At 37.9% G+C, this 18,061-nt stretch overlaps 2 protein-coding genes across 2 annotated transcripts in view; both read right to left on the bottom strand.

Annotated features, from left to right (window-relative positions):
- Window positions 5,556-11,905, bottom strand: LOC109829608. The gene is made up of 5 exons (XM_020396669.1): window positions 11,537-11,905; window positions 11,387-11,454; window positions 7,394-7,561; window positions 5,987-7,183; window positions 5,556-5,919 (listed from the first exon to the last, which is right to left on the bottom strand). The coding sequence occupies exons 2-5, from the start codon at window positions 11,393-11,395 to the stop codon at window positions 5,557-5,559; spliced, it is 1,737 nt and encodes a 578-aa protein (XP_020252258.1). The 5' UTR covers window positions 11,396-11,454; window positions 11,537-11,905; the 3' UTR covers window position 5,556.
- The window catches only part of LOC109829890, an 8,685-nt gene continuing 2,603 nt past the window's right edge, over window positions 11,980-18,061 (bottom strand). The window contains exons 5-7 of the mRNA XM_020396968.1: window positions 15,769-16,025; window positions 13,286-13,506; window positions 11,980-12,659 (exon numbers count right to left, since the gene is read on the bottom strand). Of these exons, the coding sequence (XP_020252557.1) occupies window positions 12,297-12,659; window positions 13,286-13,506; window positions 15,769-16,025 (841 nt within the window). The 3' untranslated portion in view covers window positions 11,980-12,296. The remainder of the gene's footprint in view (window positions 12,660-13,285; window positions 13,507-15,768; window positions 16,026-18,061) is intronic.

Below are 18,061 nucleotides of genomic sequence, written 5' to 3'. Positions count from 1 at the left end.
TAGATATTGTTACACCTATCTTCTCAAAACTAAAGATGAAGTCTTAGATAGGTTTAAGGTGTATAAAACTGAATCTGAGAACCAACTTGACAGGAAGATTAAGATTCTAAGATCTGATCGTGGGGGAGTATACCTCAAATCATATGACTGAATATTGCCAAGAACATGGTATTATTCATGAGGTTACTACTTCCTATACACCACAGTCTAACGGGGTAGCTGAACGAAAGAATAGAACCCTAATGGACATGGTGAACTGTATGTTACTCAGTTCAGGAGCACCTAAAAATCTCTGGGGTGAAGCTCTTCTTTCTGCTTACTTCATTCTCAATAGGATTCCCCAGAAAAATTCTGATACAACTCCTTATGAATATTAGAAGGGGAGATCTCCTAATCTGAATTTCTTCCGGGTTTGGGGTTGCTTGGCTAAAGTAGCTATTCCCGAACCTAAGAAGAGAAAAATTAGTTCTAAGACTGTAGATGCTGCTTTTATTGGATATGCACTAGATAGCAATGTTAACTGATTTCTAGTCATCAACTCTGAAATCAGTGACATATCTAACAATACCATCATTGAAGCAAGAGATGCAGTCTACTTTGAAAACATCTTTCCTTTCAAATCTAAAATCTCAGAAAATCCCAGATCATCCATTCCTTCTGATCTACCATCCTCCAGTTCTTCTCAACCTCTTGATATTGAACCTCGAAGAAGCAAAAGAGGTAGAATCGAAAAGAATTTTGGAGAAGACTTTCTTACCTTTCTTGTTGAAGGTGATCCAAGTTCATTCCAAGAAGCAATGGATTCACCTGAATCTCCTTTCTGAAAAGAAACCATTGATAATGAAATTAAATCTATCATGGAAAATCATACTTGGATACTCACCGACTTACCTCCAGGCTGTAAACCTATTGGTTGTAAGTGGATATTTAAGAAGAAACTCAGAGTTGATGGTTCCATAGATAAATTTAAAGCTAGATTAGTAGCTAAAGGCTATACTCAATAAAAGGGCATTGATTATTTTGATACATATTCTCCTGTAGCCCAAATCTCAACTATCCGAGTATTATTAGCCTTTGCTACTATCCATAAGCTAATCATACATCAGATGGATGTCAAGACTGCTTTCCTGAATAGTGATTTAGATGAAGAGATCTATATGCATCAACCTGAAGGCCTCATTGCCAAGGGTCAGGAAAACAAAGTCTGTAAGCTTGTTAAATCTTTGTATGGTCTTAAACAAGCTCCTAAACAATGACACCAGAAATTTGACAACGTCATTACACAATATGGCTTCACTGTGAATGAACACGATAAATGTATCTATTCTAAAGTGATAAACAATGACTATGTCATTCTTTGTCTCTATGTTGATGATATCCTTATCTTTGGAACAACACTTGAATTAATTTCAAAGGTTAATGATTATCTTTTCAAAAACTTTGATATGAAAGACTTAGGTCTTGCTGATATGATACTTGGAATGAAAATCTCTAGAGACACTAGAGGAATATCTTTAAGTCTTTCCCATAGCATTGATAAAATGCTAATCAAATTCAACTTTCATAACTCTAAACCTGTTTCCACACCTTATGATTCTTCTATATCCTTGAAGAAGAATGAAGGTGAACCTATCTCCCAACTGAAATGTTCTCAGATGATTGGATCTCTTCTTTACATATCCAACCGAACCAGACCCGATATAGCTTATGCTGTAGGGAGACTGAGTCGGTATACTATCAATCCTGGCAAAGATCATTGGACTGCCTTAGAAAGAGTATTCAAATATCTAAAAGGTACAATTGACTATTGCTTGACTTATACTGGTTACCCTGATGCTATAGAAGGGTATAGTGACGCCAACTGGGTCACGGATTCCAACAGTGTAAAGTCTACATCTGGATATGTATTTCTTTTTGGTGGTGCTGCTGTATCCTGGAAATCATGTAAGCAAACAATAATTGCCAGGAGCACCATGGAATCTGAGCTGATTGCTCTTGATACTACTTGCACAGAAGCCGAATGGTTAAAAGATCTTCTATCTGAACTTCCTTTGGTCCCTAAACCCTCTCCTCCTATTTCCATTCACTCTGATTCTAGATCTACCATAGAGCTTCTAAAGCAAGTATATGTAAATAAAAAACATAACAGACATATTCAAATAAGATATAATTCTGTACAACGCCTGTTAGGCAAAGTTGTGATCTTAAGTCTGAGAAAAATCTTACTGACCCTTTGACTAAGAGATTATCCAGGAATGTGGTTCTGGATTCATCGAGGGAGATGGGGTTAAGCCCATAAATGAGGTCACTAACAGCGGCAACCCAACCCTTATTTGGAGACGTAGTCCCAATGTCGGTTCAATGTGGTAGAAACAAGCTGGACAAGTGACTCTCGTGTGGAGCATCGACCTAGATATATTTATATATCATTATGTAGTATTTGCTACTACCCCTTCTCTATGATGACGATGCTCTTATGATACAGCTGGCTAGGCTGAGTTTTACTCTTAATAAGTCCAACGCGTGTATTGTGGGGGGTATTAAATAAACAGCTGTAGTACCCTTTGAGGACTTACCTACGTGAGAGGAACCGTGATGGCCGCGGTTAGGGGGGGCTGGGCTAACCCCTAGAAACTCTCATGAGTCGGTTTATTGTGAGCATGGCCTTTAACGCTCAACCCGCTTTGCTCAATAGATGAAGCGTATTGTGTGTGTTTTCATCAATACCTGATTAAAGGGGCCTAATTCAAGGCCTAGTCCATTATGTCCCTCAGGTGGCGATGAACTCACTAAGGAAAGGTTCAAAGCCGAAAGCTACCTCTCCCGAATTCACGATACGAAAGGTTGTCCAACCTATATTTATTTTGTGATTTATTTATTGATTTATTATTTTCAGTCAATATTGCCTTTTGGGGGGTGGGGGGGGCTGTTGGATGCTTTGTTCATGAAAAGGCAATTTTACCTTTGTGAATAGTCCCACATTGGAAAATGAGATGAACAGTATAGGGTATATAATGGTTCTCTCTTTATTGAGCTTTGAATAGTGTTTTGGGTTTTGTGGGCTTTGCATATCTACCACACACACGCGCGCGCGCACGCCATGCCTCGCCTCGCCACGCCACGCCTCGCACGCGCGCGCCACGCCACGCCGCACACGCACACTTTTTTGCTTCTCAAGCTTTTATTTTTGCACGTTTTACACGTTCTGTAATGGCTGCATGCGGGTAACGGAAGCAAGATTTGTGCGTAACGGTCCCTTGGATTCAGCGGGGGTTACACTTCTCCTCACCTATATAAGCAGGCTTGGAGCTCATTCAGAAGCACACCAACGAAGAGAAGAACTTCTTAGCTCTCTTCTTTCTCTACTCTCATTTCTCCAAAAAATTTTGGCTACATATTTATATTCATATTTTGGGCAACCGTTTTCGTCTGAGCATAAGCTCTGTGACTCACGTCCGAGTGCAGAGGCCGGTCAATTCCGGGGATTTTTACCGCTAGGGGAGAGGGGACAAATTGTGCCAGGGCGATAGGCGGGTCCTTAATCTTCTAGAGCAGTGACATCACGACTGCTCCCGATTAGACCTAAATTTCTAAATCTTTAATTTGGATTTTATATTATTATATTCCTGTTTTGACAGCAATCTCTTGATCTATAAAATGCAAGCAAAGCTCGAATCTCTTTATAATGTTAGGGGAAAATGAGACATATGGAAAAGATTTGCTATGTACTCATTAATCAAACAATGTGTTTGATTTGCTATCATACTCCCACTCTATAAAATGCAAGTGATGTTTAAAACTCCTGACATCTACTCAAGAATAAAATTGACCAAGGCGTACAGAAATATTATTTGGATCGATGCGTTTTCATGATCAACGTTAGTGCTTGATTGCTAATCTTAGTGAAACCCCAATGTTGGGAGCAATGGTTTATGTTGGCCATAATTCAGATTTGAGAAGGATGACGTGGAAATTAATTCCCACCTTATAAAGTGTGTTCCCAAGTTGATGATTTCTTAATGGAAAGAGCACAAAATATTGCGCTTTTGGGGGTAAATTATCGATTTCGTAACGCCTCGTGGCAACAATTAATGCCCTAATCTAGTCCTCAAAGGCTAAGATCTTGGAAGCGTGGAGCACACTATATTTTTCTTCCTCTTTCTTTCTTTCTCTTTTCTTTTTTGCTTTTTTCCTTTTTCCTTATTTATTTATTTATTTATTTCTTGTTAGTTCATTTATAAAGGTTAGAAATATATTTTCATAGTCCAAGTGAGGAATCTTGTCCCATAATGCATACATGCTACAAAACAAATTCTTGATTCAAAGGGAGTAAAGGATTATATTATATATCTCTATTCTTAAGAGAGTACAATTATTACGCTCTAGTTTTGCGTTTGTTCATTGTAGAAAGCATCATAATGCGAAATATTTATTTGATAGTGGGCAATTGTAGAGAAAAGAAAATAAACATGATTGACTACTAATTCCCCTAAAGGGCGACAAGATACAATCTCGGCATAGGGTGTGAGGGGGCATCATGACTCATGAGTTTCTTACACGCCTATTTCTGTCTTTATACAAAATGCATTTATGTGAGTATAGATGATAGTGTAGATTTTTATGAAAAGGAAACATCCAATATTTACCATACTTACTTGACATTATAATTTAGGCTATATATATGTGTTAAGTAATATAGTTAGAATATCCTATTTTTCTTTATTCTAGTCCCATATCGCTTAGGTTGTCAGAACTTTTCTATTTTCTCTTGTATTTAAACAAACTTATAGAGTGAATAATATAATCAAGTTCTCTTAAATCTTCCTATACTTATCAAAAATAGACAATCCCCTCATCTAAAAGTTAAGTAACACTCATCACCCTTCAACTATTTGAGCAGTGCTTAACGCCGCTTATGAGATGGAGTTATTCGGAACTTTATCTTCAGAAAATACAAATATAAAAGTGTTAAATACTACTAAAATAGTTGGATGATAACAGTTACTAATGTATAGATAAGACGGGATGGGGATTTAGTCGCTATAATTTACCCCAGAAATGAATAGAAGTGTGAAAATATATCTCCAACAGGTTATTGTAGGATGTAGAAGTTACAAGAGATTTTTTTTTTCAAAGATCTTTAAATCATTACACAGACACATGTCGAAAATGGAAGAAATTTTTTGAAACCGACGTTCACTCTCTCCACGAAAACGCCTTCTCCCAAAGATCAATGTGAGGCCCAGAAACAAAAGGCCCACTGAGTTCGCAGAATAACAACGAGATTTAGATTGGCCCGGCCCAAGATTATGTTACAAACGATAACCAACATGGATCAAACATGGCTATGATTCACTAGTATTAACTATTGTAATATGTTTAAAGGTCTTGTTTAGTTCTTATTTTTGTGCTTCAATTACTGTTCTATATTTGTAGAATTTCTATATTCTCCTCCGACAACAAAGAATGTGAGATGATCGCAATCTAATTATTAAAAGTTGAAGAAAGTTTTGCATAATAATAATATTGATGACATCTAACTCATGGAAGAAAAAACTAACAAGAAGAAACTCGTTTGATTTTACAAGAAATTTCAAAAAAGTTAATGTTACTATGAGGGTTCTCCTCTTGCAAAAAATCAAGGGCACCCTTCTCCATCTCCTTCACCTCTCTCATCAACCCCTCGATACAAAATCCAACCGTGGCGAAAGAAAGCACCAATTGGCTCCTCAACCCTCCACTCGCATCCTCATCAACCCTCTCCACAATTTCCTTTGCATGTTGAAGCAAAGAACCAACACATTCGTCGGCCCAATAATTGGCCCATGGGCTTTCGCCTTTACCCTCCTCGATATCGTTGCCGCCAGCTTTCCTCTTCAAATCTTTTTCTAGCCGGTCTAGTGAGTTCACCTTAATGACCTCCACTGCCGCCAGCTTTCCTCTTCAAATCTTTTTCTAGCCGGTCTAGTGAGTTCACCTTAATGACCTCCACTAATCCCTTCACTAAACCGCCAACTGACTCCTTAAACTTGTCCAAATCTCCTTTAATCGCTTCATCAATTTCACGACACTCTTGGTCTAAGCTCTCTAAGCCATGAACCAAGAAGAGCAAAAGGTCTCCAATACTAGTAAGAGACCTATGTAGCTCGCAATAACAAGCAGCAGGGAAAGGCAGGAACCACAAGTTAGGCTCCAGTTGAGCCTCTTCAACGTATTTCTTCAACTGATTCACTCTCTTCACAAGCTCCCTCTCTTTCACCTTCAGTTCGTTTATATTTTTGATCGACTCGATGCATTCGTCGAGCGCTTGAAGGCTCGCTACAAGCCGAGCGCTTGTAGGCTGAACTATGAGCTCCACAAATATCACACAACAAAAGCCAATATACGTCTCCGTGAGCCTGTCTATGGTGAACATGATAGGCGATCCGTAACCTCTCCTCCCCATGATGATCATGGCCGAGAGCACGGCCGCCATTGCACCCGCTTGACCGTAAATCTTGCTCCGTTGCAAGAACGTAGTGAAGACGATCCACGGTACCAATAGTAGTAGTCGGAGTTCCATGTGGTCTTCCGATACAAGCGTGCCCATGACCCCGAAAAATGAGCCGATGGCGGTTCCGTGGGCCCTAGCGGTGGCGATCCGGAATGTGGACTGCCTAGACGGGCTAAAAGTAACGGCAACGGTGAGCACGGCCCAATATCCGTCGGGCTTGCTGAAGAGGAGACCCAAGAATGTGGCGAAGCCTAGTATGAGCGAGCATTTGAGCGCAATGACAAGCCTCTTGGTGATCCTTCGCCTCGCATCGGAAGTTTCTTCTTGTTGAGCTTTGCGTTGTGGTCGGTTGACAAATAGGAGCTTGATGCAAAAGAGGAAGAAGAGCGGCGGAAGTTCTTGAGGAGTTTGAGGGAGATCGTTTAGGGGTTGAGGAGGTTGATAGATCGGGTAACTTGATTGAGTCTTGATGCTAGTACTTCCTATGATGTTGGTGTTTATTTGACGTTGAAGGTTGAGGATGTAATCTTTGAGGTTTTGGTCTTTGGTGATTTTTGGAGATGAGGTTGTGGAAGCTAGGGCCATCTCCATCCCTTTCAAGGATGTGGGTATCGCTTGAAGTCTGCTAGAGGGTGATGCGATGCAGAATGGTAAGAGTTTGAGAGGAAATTCCTCCCACTGCATGATGCCCTGTGAAAGGAAACGAGTACTCGCATTAGTAACAAAAGGGGAAGGGAAGAAGAAAAAATATACCTACTTGATGAGTGAAAACCTCAGTATGCATGATTTTTAAGAAGAGAAAATTTTAAAAGGTCCTCGTGTGTATCATACAGAGCTCACCAACGATCAACCTTTATATAGACAAACGAGTAATCAGAAAATTTTGCAAATTTCATTTACCTGCATGGTTCTTATTTTTTGAGCAAGCTTCGTGCTGGTGCAGCCTAAGGATTTGGCCTGAGAGATGTAAGCAGCCGTGCAATTGCTGTTCTCAGCACAAAATGCATTTAGAAAAAGCCTCAACCTCTCAAATGATATCTCGCCGTACAACTTGCTCTTCTCCCTTACCTGCAAAAAATAAACCCAAATTTGTAAAATACGTACTGAATTAATGCACGTCTCATAAATGTTCATGTAAAGCTAAATCTTAATTTATATAAAAATTGCTGAAGAATAAACCTTTACTAATAAGCCAGTGGATATCATTAATCGAATAGAATCTTTTAGAAATGTTGTCAACTTTGGAGTGTGTTATTTAATATTATTAGCTTGTAAAGTTGGTTACACTAACTTTTTAGGTATTTGCAATTACCATAACCCTATTAGGAAATGATCATAATCGCCTAAATATATTGAGTGAAATTTGTACAGCAAAGAGATCGAGTTACCTCGTACCAAGCAAGCCTGGGGTAGGGGACCACCAGCGGACAACGCAGCCCACTCCGAGCCGCCGTGCTGGGCCAGCCACGGGCAACGATGCAGCACGGCGGCCCTGCAAAGCTGCCCGGCCTGCCTGAAATGCAAAAGCCGCAACATAAATACCAACACAATTGCCGCGAGCGGCAATGCGCTGGACGACGACGTCCACCCACGTCCCAAAACACGCACCGACACGAACGGCTGATGACGGCCACAGGCCAGCGTGGCCGTCGGCAGGGCGAGATCGCCCTCCGGACGGATTCAGATACACAGTTCGTCAGCATCGCCGCACGAGCCGAGGACCGTCGGGCGTAGGGACAGAATCGCGCCTTTTAGGGCATCCGCCAGAAGGGTGGCCATTAACCGGAGGATGAGTGCGGCGGTGGACGTAGGAGAATGGCCGGGGAACTTGAAGGGTGGCTGACGGATGGTTATGGGTGTGTAGAGCGTGTCAAGAAAAAAGCGGCGGACGATGGTGCAGCGAGCAGGGCGGTGCGGAGGGCGGAGAACCAGGCTGGCCAGGCTCTAGGGTTTGGGTGCGGTTGGGTTGAGCCCGTGGTTTGTTTGCAGTGGAAACCGTCATGGTGTGATATGCAAAGCTTTTTTTTTTTTTGTGCTCTCCTCTGGTGTGGGAAGGGTTTTAAGCAAAATGCATGAAATGGGATGTTGGTGGATGGGGGTTTCTTATAGGGTGAGGAAAGAGACAAGTTGACCGCGAGAGAGGATGGAGCCTACCGGCCACTGTGGTGTAGATGTGTGATGGTGGGGTCAATTGATGGTTTAATTAATCTACACAAGTTGGGTTGCTGTGTCATGTCTACGCCCGGGTGCAAAAGCCCTCTGGATTCCTGATGATTCCATACGACACATCTCCACTTATTAAAAGATTTTGGGTACACTCCTCATAAATTTCTCTTCTAAACATCACCAAGTATTATAGTGAAAATTTAAGCTGTGGAACTTTCTCCTCAAAAACAATGATATAAACCATGTTTTGTATGGACGTGGATTTGGCCAATTTGAACGCAACATGACACTATTGTGCAAGGACGTAAGAAAATTCTAATGCACGTTCTGGTTCGTTCAAGTCAAAACAAAATCATATCGCACCAGATCATTTAGATTTGGCGGAAAATTATGGCTTAATTATAATAATCTAAGATGGTTTAAAAATTCATGCGAACTGTTGACAGTACATGCTGTTGAACAGACATGGGTTACTTGCATGATCAACATGAGACGTTATCAAATAGTTGACGTGCAACATAAATGAGATAACAGCGGATGCAAAATACATGGGATATAGACACATGAAGAAGATAATGAGATAACAAGTAACACATGCAAAATACATGACATTACGAGCAAACAAAAAATATGGCAGGGAATAAACGGAGTCGGGTACTATATATGTTTGTTTGAGTACAACTTCATAATACATGTAAGCATTCCATGTACACAGTGTTCACCCATGAAAAACGGTTCTCCTTACTTATCTTTCCTATCGTCTAAGACTAGAAGATAAAAATTTTAACTCTGCTGATAGGGTTAGGTATGGGCCAGTTCGAACCACGGGTCAAACCGACCCAGCCTGCCTCGGGTCTAATCCCGGCCCAACCCGACCAACATTGGTGGTGGTTCATGGGCTAGGCTGGGTTTTGATCCAGACTCAAGACCAAAGAAGCAGGCTCGGCCCACATAGGCCCGACCCACCACAGGCCTAGCGCAGCCCGACCCGACCAGAGTTTAATTATAAAATTTATTCTTTTTAGCAAAAAATGAATGGGCCTCAGGTAGCCAGGTATTCCTTCGAAGTCCGAACTACATGTATCTTTATGTTTGCGATATTTTTCTGTGTGATGTTTATATATATACCACACACGTAATTTGAAATAGGAAAAAATTAAATTAAATTTAAATTTATAGCTATGAATACAAAGTTAATATAGTTTAGAAATGAAAAAATAGAAAATAAAAAGTCAAAAAAGAACTCATGGGCTGACTCACGACCCATGGCCGTAGGCCGGGCTTGGTCCAATCCTAGACCCGAGATCAAAGAAGCAGGCTCAACCCACTTTGACCCGCACGGGCCTAGGTGAGACCTAGCTCCGTCTTGAACCCGGCAGGCCTGATCATGGGCCTGAACTGGCCCGGCGCACGCCCACCCCTACCAGTGCGCCCACCCCTACCAGCTAGCGCTGCCCTACTCCACATTTACTTGAGTTTACAAACTTTAGGTATGTAGATTACAACAACCACAAGCATAAAAAATAGTAGTACGGAGGATGCTTAATCAGACTAATCCGACCTACATCAGTGGAGCACAGATAGAGAGATCAGTATATAAGAAAGTACCACATATAAAGACTGCTGCTCTAACTAATCTTCATTCTCTCTTTCACATGATTCTAAATCATATCAACTCCAACACCAACGTCATACAAATATGGGGCATGCTTACAACGCTACTTTACTAAATCTCAACAACATTCTCTATTGATAGTCCACATAAATAGATGAATCCAATCAAATTCCAACACATACAAAACTGCATTAAATACATGATCCGACACAAGCCATCTCAAATTTTCCAAGATTCTATCAAAATTGCAAGCTTCTAAAGTTGCATCTTGCACAAGGACATGAGACTTCATAATGATTAATGACATTCTGCTAAAAACTTTTCTCAATTCTACAAGAAATATCCAAATCATGGCGACCATTCACAATATCCAGGAGTTATGCTTCACTTTCCATTAGGGCCAGATACTCAACTTTAATGCACAAGGTTCCAATTTACAAGCTTTTCTTAATTCCCTCGTATACATTTCAGCCTTTCCACCACTCACTCCACTAACTTGTCACAAAGGAGAAGAGAAACCAAACTAACTAGCTCAGCAAACAACTCGTGCAGAACTTCTTCAAATTGTAGTGGGCATCCTCTACGATCTCCACTAATGGCTCTGGGTACCCTTTGAAGAGGATTAAGGGCTAAAGTCTACATCTATGGGGGCCACGATATAAGCACTCTATACTTCCCAATTTTAAACTTTTCAGAAGATACCCCCAATTTATCTGGCCAGAAATTAGATTGAGGAAGAGCAATAGATGTGTCACTGTAACTAGTACTATTTTGTTATTTATGATCCACCAACCATTTTCTTGAATGGTGGGTGACACAAAATCCACATAAAGAGTATTCTAATGCAGGAGTACGAAAATCCTGTGGTTGGCAGTGCTGGGGCAGAGGCCTACTCAGCAGGATCCCTGCAAAAACCTAACCCCAGAAGTAACAGCAGCACTAATCTATCTCAATCAATGTGATTTCCCTGATATTTAACATTTCATCATACTTTTTTCCTCAAAGAAGAAAATAAATCTCCCTTTTATGGAAACTTATATATGACAAGCAAGGTGTCGATCCATGGAGTGAGAATAAAGGCACATTGGATGATTCAAAGACCAAAACCTAACCTGTAACATCCAATCTGAGTGCTGATAGCTAATAGGCTGCACTTATCTTCATCACTGATACCATATCCCTACAGTAGAAAGGTAGTGATAAGTGCAATTGCACCGGAGTTGAAAACTGATCCAAAGCAGAGGAGACGAAGAATTTGTTACCTTCTATAATGCTTGCTTCCAAATTTCAATGCAATGGAATTGATCTCTAGCTCCTCTTTGCACTCTAGGAAAGCATCAAGCTTGTAGCTTCAAGTAGAAGAACCTCCAATCATCTTCATTAGGAAAGCTGTGTACGCAGCTCGAGAATGTGTTAGATCTAGCAAATAATAGTGCAAGTTTAATCTATCTACCCTGGAGAAAAGAATAACCAGTACAATCACAAAAAGAGAGAAAATAGTCATTGAGAAGACAGTAACTAGTTATAAAAACTGGGAAGCTGACATTGTTCTAGCAATTAAATTGCATCTCCAAATGCGACACTGTAATGAGCTAATGCACATACAAATATCTACCAATCTAGTACGCAAGACTAAGTAATTGTTTTATCGGCCTAAATGCATTTACAATTTGGAGATATCATTGTGACGCATTCCACGAGTATATAATAGAATTTTAAGTTCATTATTCATGAAACTGAATTAGATATTGAGAGCTCTAATTATTACACAACTCCCTTTAACACACTTTAGAACCCAATACGAAATGATATCAAATAGAAAGCCGCCTTTAAATTGACCGCAGTCATACAAAACCCTTCTAAATATACGTCACAGACGAACTATAAACAAAAACTTACTGTATACAAGGCAATGACTGAAGATGATGCTTCACATATATAGGTAATTTTTCATATATAGGAGAACTTTCTAATTCCTATGGTGACAATCCAATTTCAGAACTTAGCAGAGAGGACAAGACTTCACACTGACACTGACGAGTTTGGATCATACATTCCAGCAAGAAAAGCAATGATAATCCAGATCATGAGGAAGCCTACAATAGCAGCTCTCAAGTAATGTTCACAATCACGGCTGAAAAAATTTTCAGTGACTGGATAATCATCAGGGGATGGTTCATAACTCGATGAATCATCACTAGTCTCTTGTTCGCTACTCTCCTCCTCCATCTGGTCCCCAGTTTTTCCAGCAATAAGCATCCTGCATCTTGGGCAACTGCAATTACCACCAAGAATCGCAGGTACGCTCTGAAGAAATTCAGAAAGAACCTTGCGGTATGTTTCTCCTTCAATGCGTAGTTTTTGTCGTGTTGCTGGCTTCAGAACCTGCACAAACTTACAAGTCAAGCATAGCACAACCATTCACCAAGGCTAAGTCCCAAAACTAGCGGTCAAGAACAATTCGCCGCAGTTGAAAAATCAAATTTACAGTATTTTGAAAAATACAGGGCAAAAAGTTACGCAAAAGCTCATACATATTTAGTTTGTATTAACTCTATGTATAATGTAAATTCTGATAGATACATACAATTATAAACAAAAAATTTATGAGCATCTTAGAGGAAGTAATAAAAATAACTTACAAAAAAGACTAGCAACTAAATCAATGGATAAAAGCATGAACACAAGCCTGAACCAAAAAAAAAACAGACTTGGATTCCAAATAGAAGAAATTTGTGGAAGTACACAAGAAATATGGAGTAAGACATCAAATTCATATATGAAAAAGGATAACAACAAAAGCAATAAAGCCTTTATCTCAAATTTTAGGATAACATGATTAAATTAACAATGTCAAAATGAAACATCGCGAAAAATTAACTAGATATATCAACACTGCAGTAAAAATATAGAGACTCAGTAGTTTCAAGTTTTCAAGTAAGATATATCAATATTCACAAGAAGCTCCAATTATTAAAGAAAAAAGATAATTTGACTATATGGAGTCTTACTTTCAGAAAAGTCTGTGTAATAACTCGCGATATGGGAGGAAGTCGCACAAGAAATAAAACCGCAAGCCGATTTGGATAATGATCTTGTAAAATCGTTGCACAAGATTTTAGCATTTGCATAGGAAATCTTATTGGAGATAATCCTTCACAGTCCATCAACACTGTGATTCTAGGATCGGCTTCATTTACCAAATGTAGGACTCCATGTTCTATTTGAGATACTGCACAAACACAAAACACATGCTATCAACATAATGACACTAAGAGCATGTTTGGCTACTACTTGTTTTTTGAACCTTATAGTTACTTATCACTTGTTCTCAAAACTTCTTAAAACTATGTAAGAAAATAAGGAAGTTGTTTTGGCAAACCCCTTAACTTATAAGAACATATAAGTAGTTACGTGAATTTATAAAGTTGAAATGTCAAGTGACCAAAAAGGACATAATGTTATAACTCCGTAGTGTGACTTATTAATTCATTTTATATTAATCAGATAATTAATAATATAAATCTATCAATTATTTAAAAAGTAAACAATTTAAAATTAATTATTTCAAATTAATTATGATTATTAATTAATAATATTGAGAATAATAAATTAATTTCATAGTAATGAAATATTATTATTAATAAAATTAATTAATAAAAATTTTGTTATCTCATATAAAAATATATTTGTTTAAACTATTTTTGTATATTGCGTTATATTGTGATTATTAATAACTAATGTTGAGATTAATTAATTAAATTCATATTAGTAAAATATTATTATAATAAAATAATGATTTAATTAATTAAAAATTAGTTACTTCATAATAAGAAACATATAATTAAAATATATATTACATTATTTGTGATTACTAATTACTAATATTGTGATTAATTAATTACATTCATATTAATAAAAATATTATTAATAATAAAATAATTAATATAAAGATATTATTATAATATTTTCATAATATTATATATATTCTAATTATATATTATAACATTATTATTATTATACATTGTAATACATATATATAGTATATATTATAATATTATATATTATTAATAAAATAATATTAATTAATTAATAACTTAACTAATTAATTAATAAATTAACCACTTAATTAATATTATTAATCACTTTATAATAAGAAAATATTTAACTAAGTAAAGGTAATAGGAGGGTATTTATGTCTTTTGGCCAGAATAAGGCAAGTTCCTTATAAGTAGCCAAAAAATAAGTTGGGACATCCCAAGTTATTTGAGTGGCTACTTATAGGTAACAAATAAAAAACTTAAGTGACTGTTACTAAACACAATATTGCCAATTTATAAGTGAAAGATTACTTATTAGTAGAAATAAGTAAGTTTCCAAACATGCACTTACTACCCGTTAATCATTGACAAAATTACTGCTTATTTCATTACCTTGTAAATGTTGTACCTTTTAAACTATTGAATCAAAATATAAGACTATACGACTGATGCAAAAAAAATCACAAACCATACGAGTCCAATGAACACAAGGAATTCTCCTCATATATATTTTCAGGTAGCAACAGATTTATATGCTGAATGGATTCTCCAGGTCATATGGGTTCCCTCTTGATTAGACTAAACCTCATGGTGTTTAACTACCAAAGCAAGACTGGAGCAGTTTAGCTTGAAGCATTCTCGCCCAAGGCCCAATTCTAATTGAACACTAAACAATTCGTGTAAAAACTGCTTTTAGAACAGCCCCACCAAATTAGAGGAGAAACTTAAGAAGTCATCAAATTGCAATATCCCCCAGGGTTATTGATCTATCTCCCTCTCAGCATACACAACTTCTACGATATCCACGTGTGCGTTCTCCCATCAGCTGTGAAGTGCAGATGGGTTGCACTTTATCATTCTTACATGATTATACCCTGATTTCGTTTTAACTAGGATATGTACATATTTGATGTTTGCAGACAAAAACGACTTCGGAGCAAAGATTTTACAAGCAATCTCCGAAGTTACCCGCAGGAGGCTAATGATGTTTTCTCAAATAGAACTAAAGAAGTGGGTATACACATTCGTGCCACGCATTTATAAGTAATTCAAATTTACCAACTTTAAATTACAAAATGATTAGGTGCAAAAAGTAGAAAAACATAAAATAACATGAGAATACAATTAAAATTGTTAGTCATGGTGACAGATATGGCTTTCGCATTAGAATTCATGCGAATGCAGCAGAAAGACAGGAAAAGGACTAGAATAGAATGTTTTTTATTTCTTCTCTTAGACAACTTTACATACTACCCTGAGTTATGATGCTTTTTAACATAGCTAGCAGAAAATCATCTGCACCAATAGACTTCAGCCAATATTTTCATTCAGGCAAGATAAGCTTTTACGACAATTAAAACTCATCATACATGAACTGGTACCATCTTGTGATGTTTCATGCCAATGCAGCAACAAGCAAATCAAATAGAGAAGCATTGAGAAAGAGTTCATACCAACAGCTTGGGAAAAGCGTGGTCTATCATGAGGTTGTAAACTAGAGCATGCGTGTCCTAGACAAATGACAAGGCAAGGCCGAAACATTCTATCAAATCCGTGCCAAAAAACCAATGTTGACCAACTCTCAAGTTCTTCCTGTGAAAGTAAGTAATAAGTTTCCCTCCAACGAATGGTTCTCTTGAGGGATGAAAGTAAGCAAGAAATGTCTCCTTTTGTTGCAGTATAAAACCTATGAAGCTCATCCTCATCAATCCTGCAAAAATTTATCACCTTTTACATTCTTCTTAAGAAACAGACTCAGAAGCATTAAAAACCTATGAAACAATAAGGTTGGCCATTTCATGGATGATTATGTAGCTAATTTTGCTAGACTTACAAATACACAAAGATAGCAGAGTAAGAAGATTTCTGACATGGCCGTCTAATGGTAGAAAAAATAAATGAGGATGACATAAAAATTTTAAAAGCATAAATGTTTGTCCACAAATGCTTTGTGGCATGATATGCTCATACATCACATTGTACAATCAATTGCGATCATTGTTTAAAAAGCATTCTGAACGCCCGTCTAAGCCTATGCAGCACCTAGGCCGTCCACTTAATTTCTTGAGAGCTATAAGGCGAATATGACACACTTGAGTGGATTCATCGCGTCAAAAAGGGGTTAATTGCACGCTTAAATATAACAACGGGTGAAGAGAATGGATCAAGTTAAAGGACCATATCAGAACTCGATCCATGTTCACCTCGCATAAAATGATGAAGATATGATTTTGAATCTTTGCAGAAAAAAAGATCCTTCCTCTCTGGGTGTTGAAAAACACCTACCCAACGCTTAGGGCAACATAGGTGCTAGGCACTATATATGGAGAGTAAAAGTACCTAGCGCTTTCCAAACGATTTGAGTGTGATGCTCATCTGACATACATTCAGAATAGAAGAACTGCAAAACTTCACTACCAAGACATTATTTTCAATTACGATGCTCATGTACAATAATTGAAGTAGAGAACAAGGAAAAGATCAAATAAACTCAATAGTCACAGAATAACACTAAATATCAGAGGACTTCATTAAAAGTCTTCACACTAAAACAAAGGAGCACCAACCTCTTGCCTCCACCACCTCTTCCTCCGCTATTTCGACATATTCCTCTCAAATCAAAACATTGCAGATGGATGGTAACTATTCATAACAATTGTTTCTCTGCCCCTCTCTCTAACCAAATTGCAAACAAAAGCCATAATAGCATGCAATCAGGCATTGGCCTCTTTCTCAAAATCTATGTTGTACGATACTTCGATTAAGGAAGCTCCTTATTAGTACCCGATAGGTATCTTGTACTACGACAATTAATGGATACTTACGGAATAGTTTGGTAACATATCCAAAATTACAGCAATGGATCCTAAATGTATAAAAAGCGTACAAGGACAGGGAAGTTAAGAGATGCTAATGCATGAATGATGCTTCCATGATTTTACTTTGAATGTATTTATGTTATTTGTATACTTTCCTAATGTTAAATTATGATTTTTCGCATATTACCAATGTATAAAATTAATAAAACTTGAGAAGCTGTCATTATACATATTTAACCACCGTCTTCTTGCAAATTCATGTCATAAATAAAAGATTAACTCACAGCACATTCAAAAATCTACTATCTTTGAACTTCATGAGGTACACATATCCTACTCTTTAGGATCACCTATGCTATTTCTCATCTATCATCATGTCACCCCCTTCCTCTCAAATCATAATGCAATAGCATCACGAGCTAAATGTATCTAGAAATATTTAACCAAGTCCACCTCAATGTGTTACCCAATATGCCAACATGAACGTTGGTGGAAGTACATCTAACTACGGAGCAGATAGATAGTGAATCGCACATAAGCCTTAAATATCAAGATAAAGCATCATAACATCACTAGCCAAGGTAGTTATAGTGGTTGAAAACTATCAATAGGAAAGGAATCTCCAGACCAAGGTGGATAAATATTTTCTACTGTCTATGCAAGAACTAGACTGTTCAATACCTAAACAAAAGCCAAGTGATTACAATCAGATCACCGATAGGGAAATTTACCCAAAGAAGCGTCCAGAGCGACGATAAGAAACCAACAATACAATAGAGTCGGCAACAAATATACCAATCACGAGAGGGGCAGATGGTGTTATCTTAGGGGGAAGGAATATACAGCAGAAAATATGCAGGAGTTGGATGGAAGGCTAAATTCCACCAAAATAACTAAGGAACCTTCACTCAGATTATGCAAGAGTTGC

Source organism: Asparagus officinalis, chromosome 2 (genome assembly GCF_001876935.1).
Source record: "Asparagus officinalis chromosome 2, Aspof.V1, whole genome shotgun sequence".
Lineage (NCBI taxonomy): Eukaryota > Viridiplantae > Streptophyta > Magnoliopsida > Asparagales > Asparagaceae > Asparagus > Asparagus officinalis.
Note: the sequence above shows the minus strand (reverse complement) of the source record. Positions and strands in the feature narration are given on the sequence as shown.

Excerpts from the sequence above, each read along its gene's own strand:
- LOC109829608 (XM_020396669.1), bottom strand. Across the intron at positions 7,184-7,393 it reads AAAAAATAAGAACCATGCAG|GGCATCATGCAGTGGGAGGA; the intron begins GTAAATGAAATT and ends TTCCTTTCACAG. Across the intron at positions 5,920-5,986 it reads TAGTGAAGGGATTAGTGGAG|GTCATTAAGGTGAACTCACT; the intron begins GTCATTAAGGTG and ends GCGGCAGTGGAG.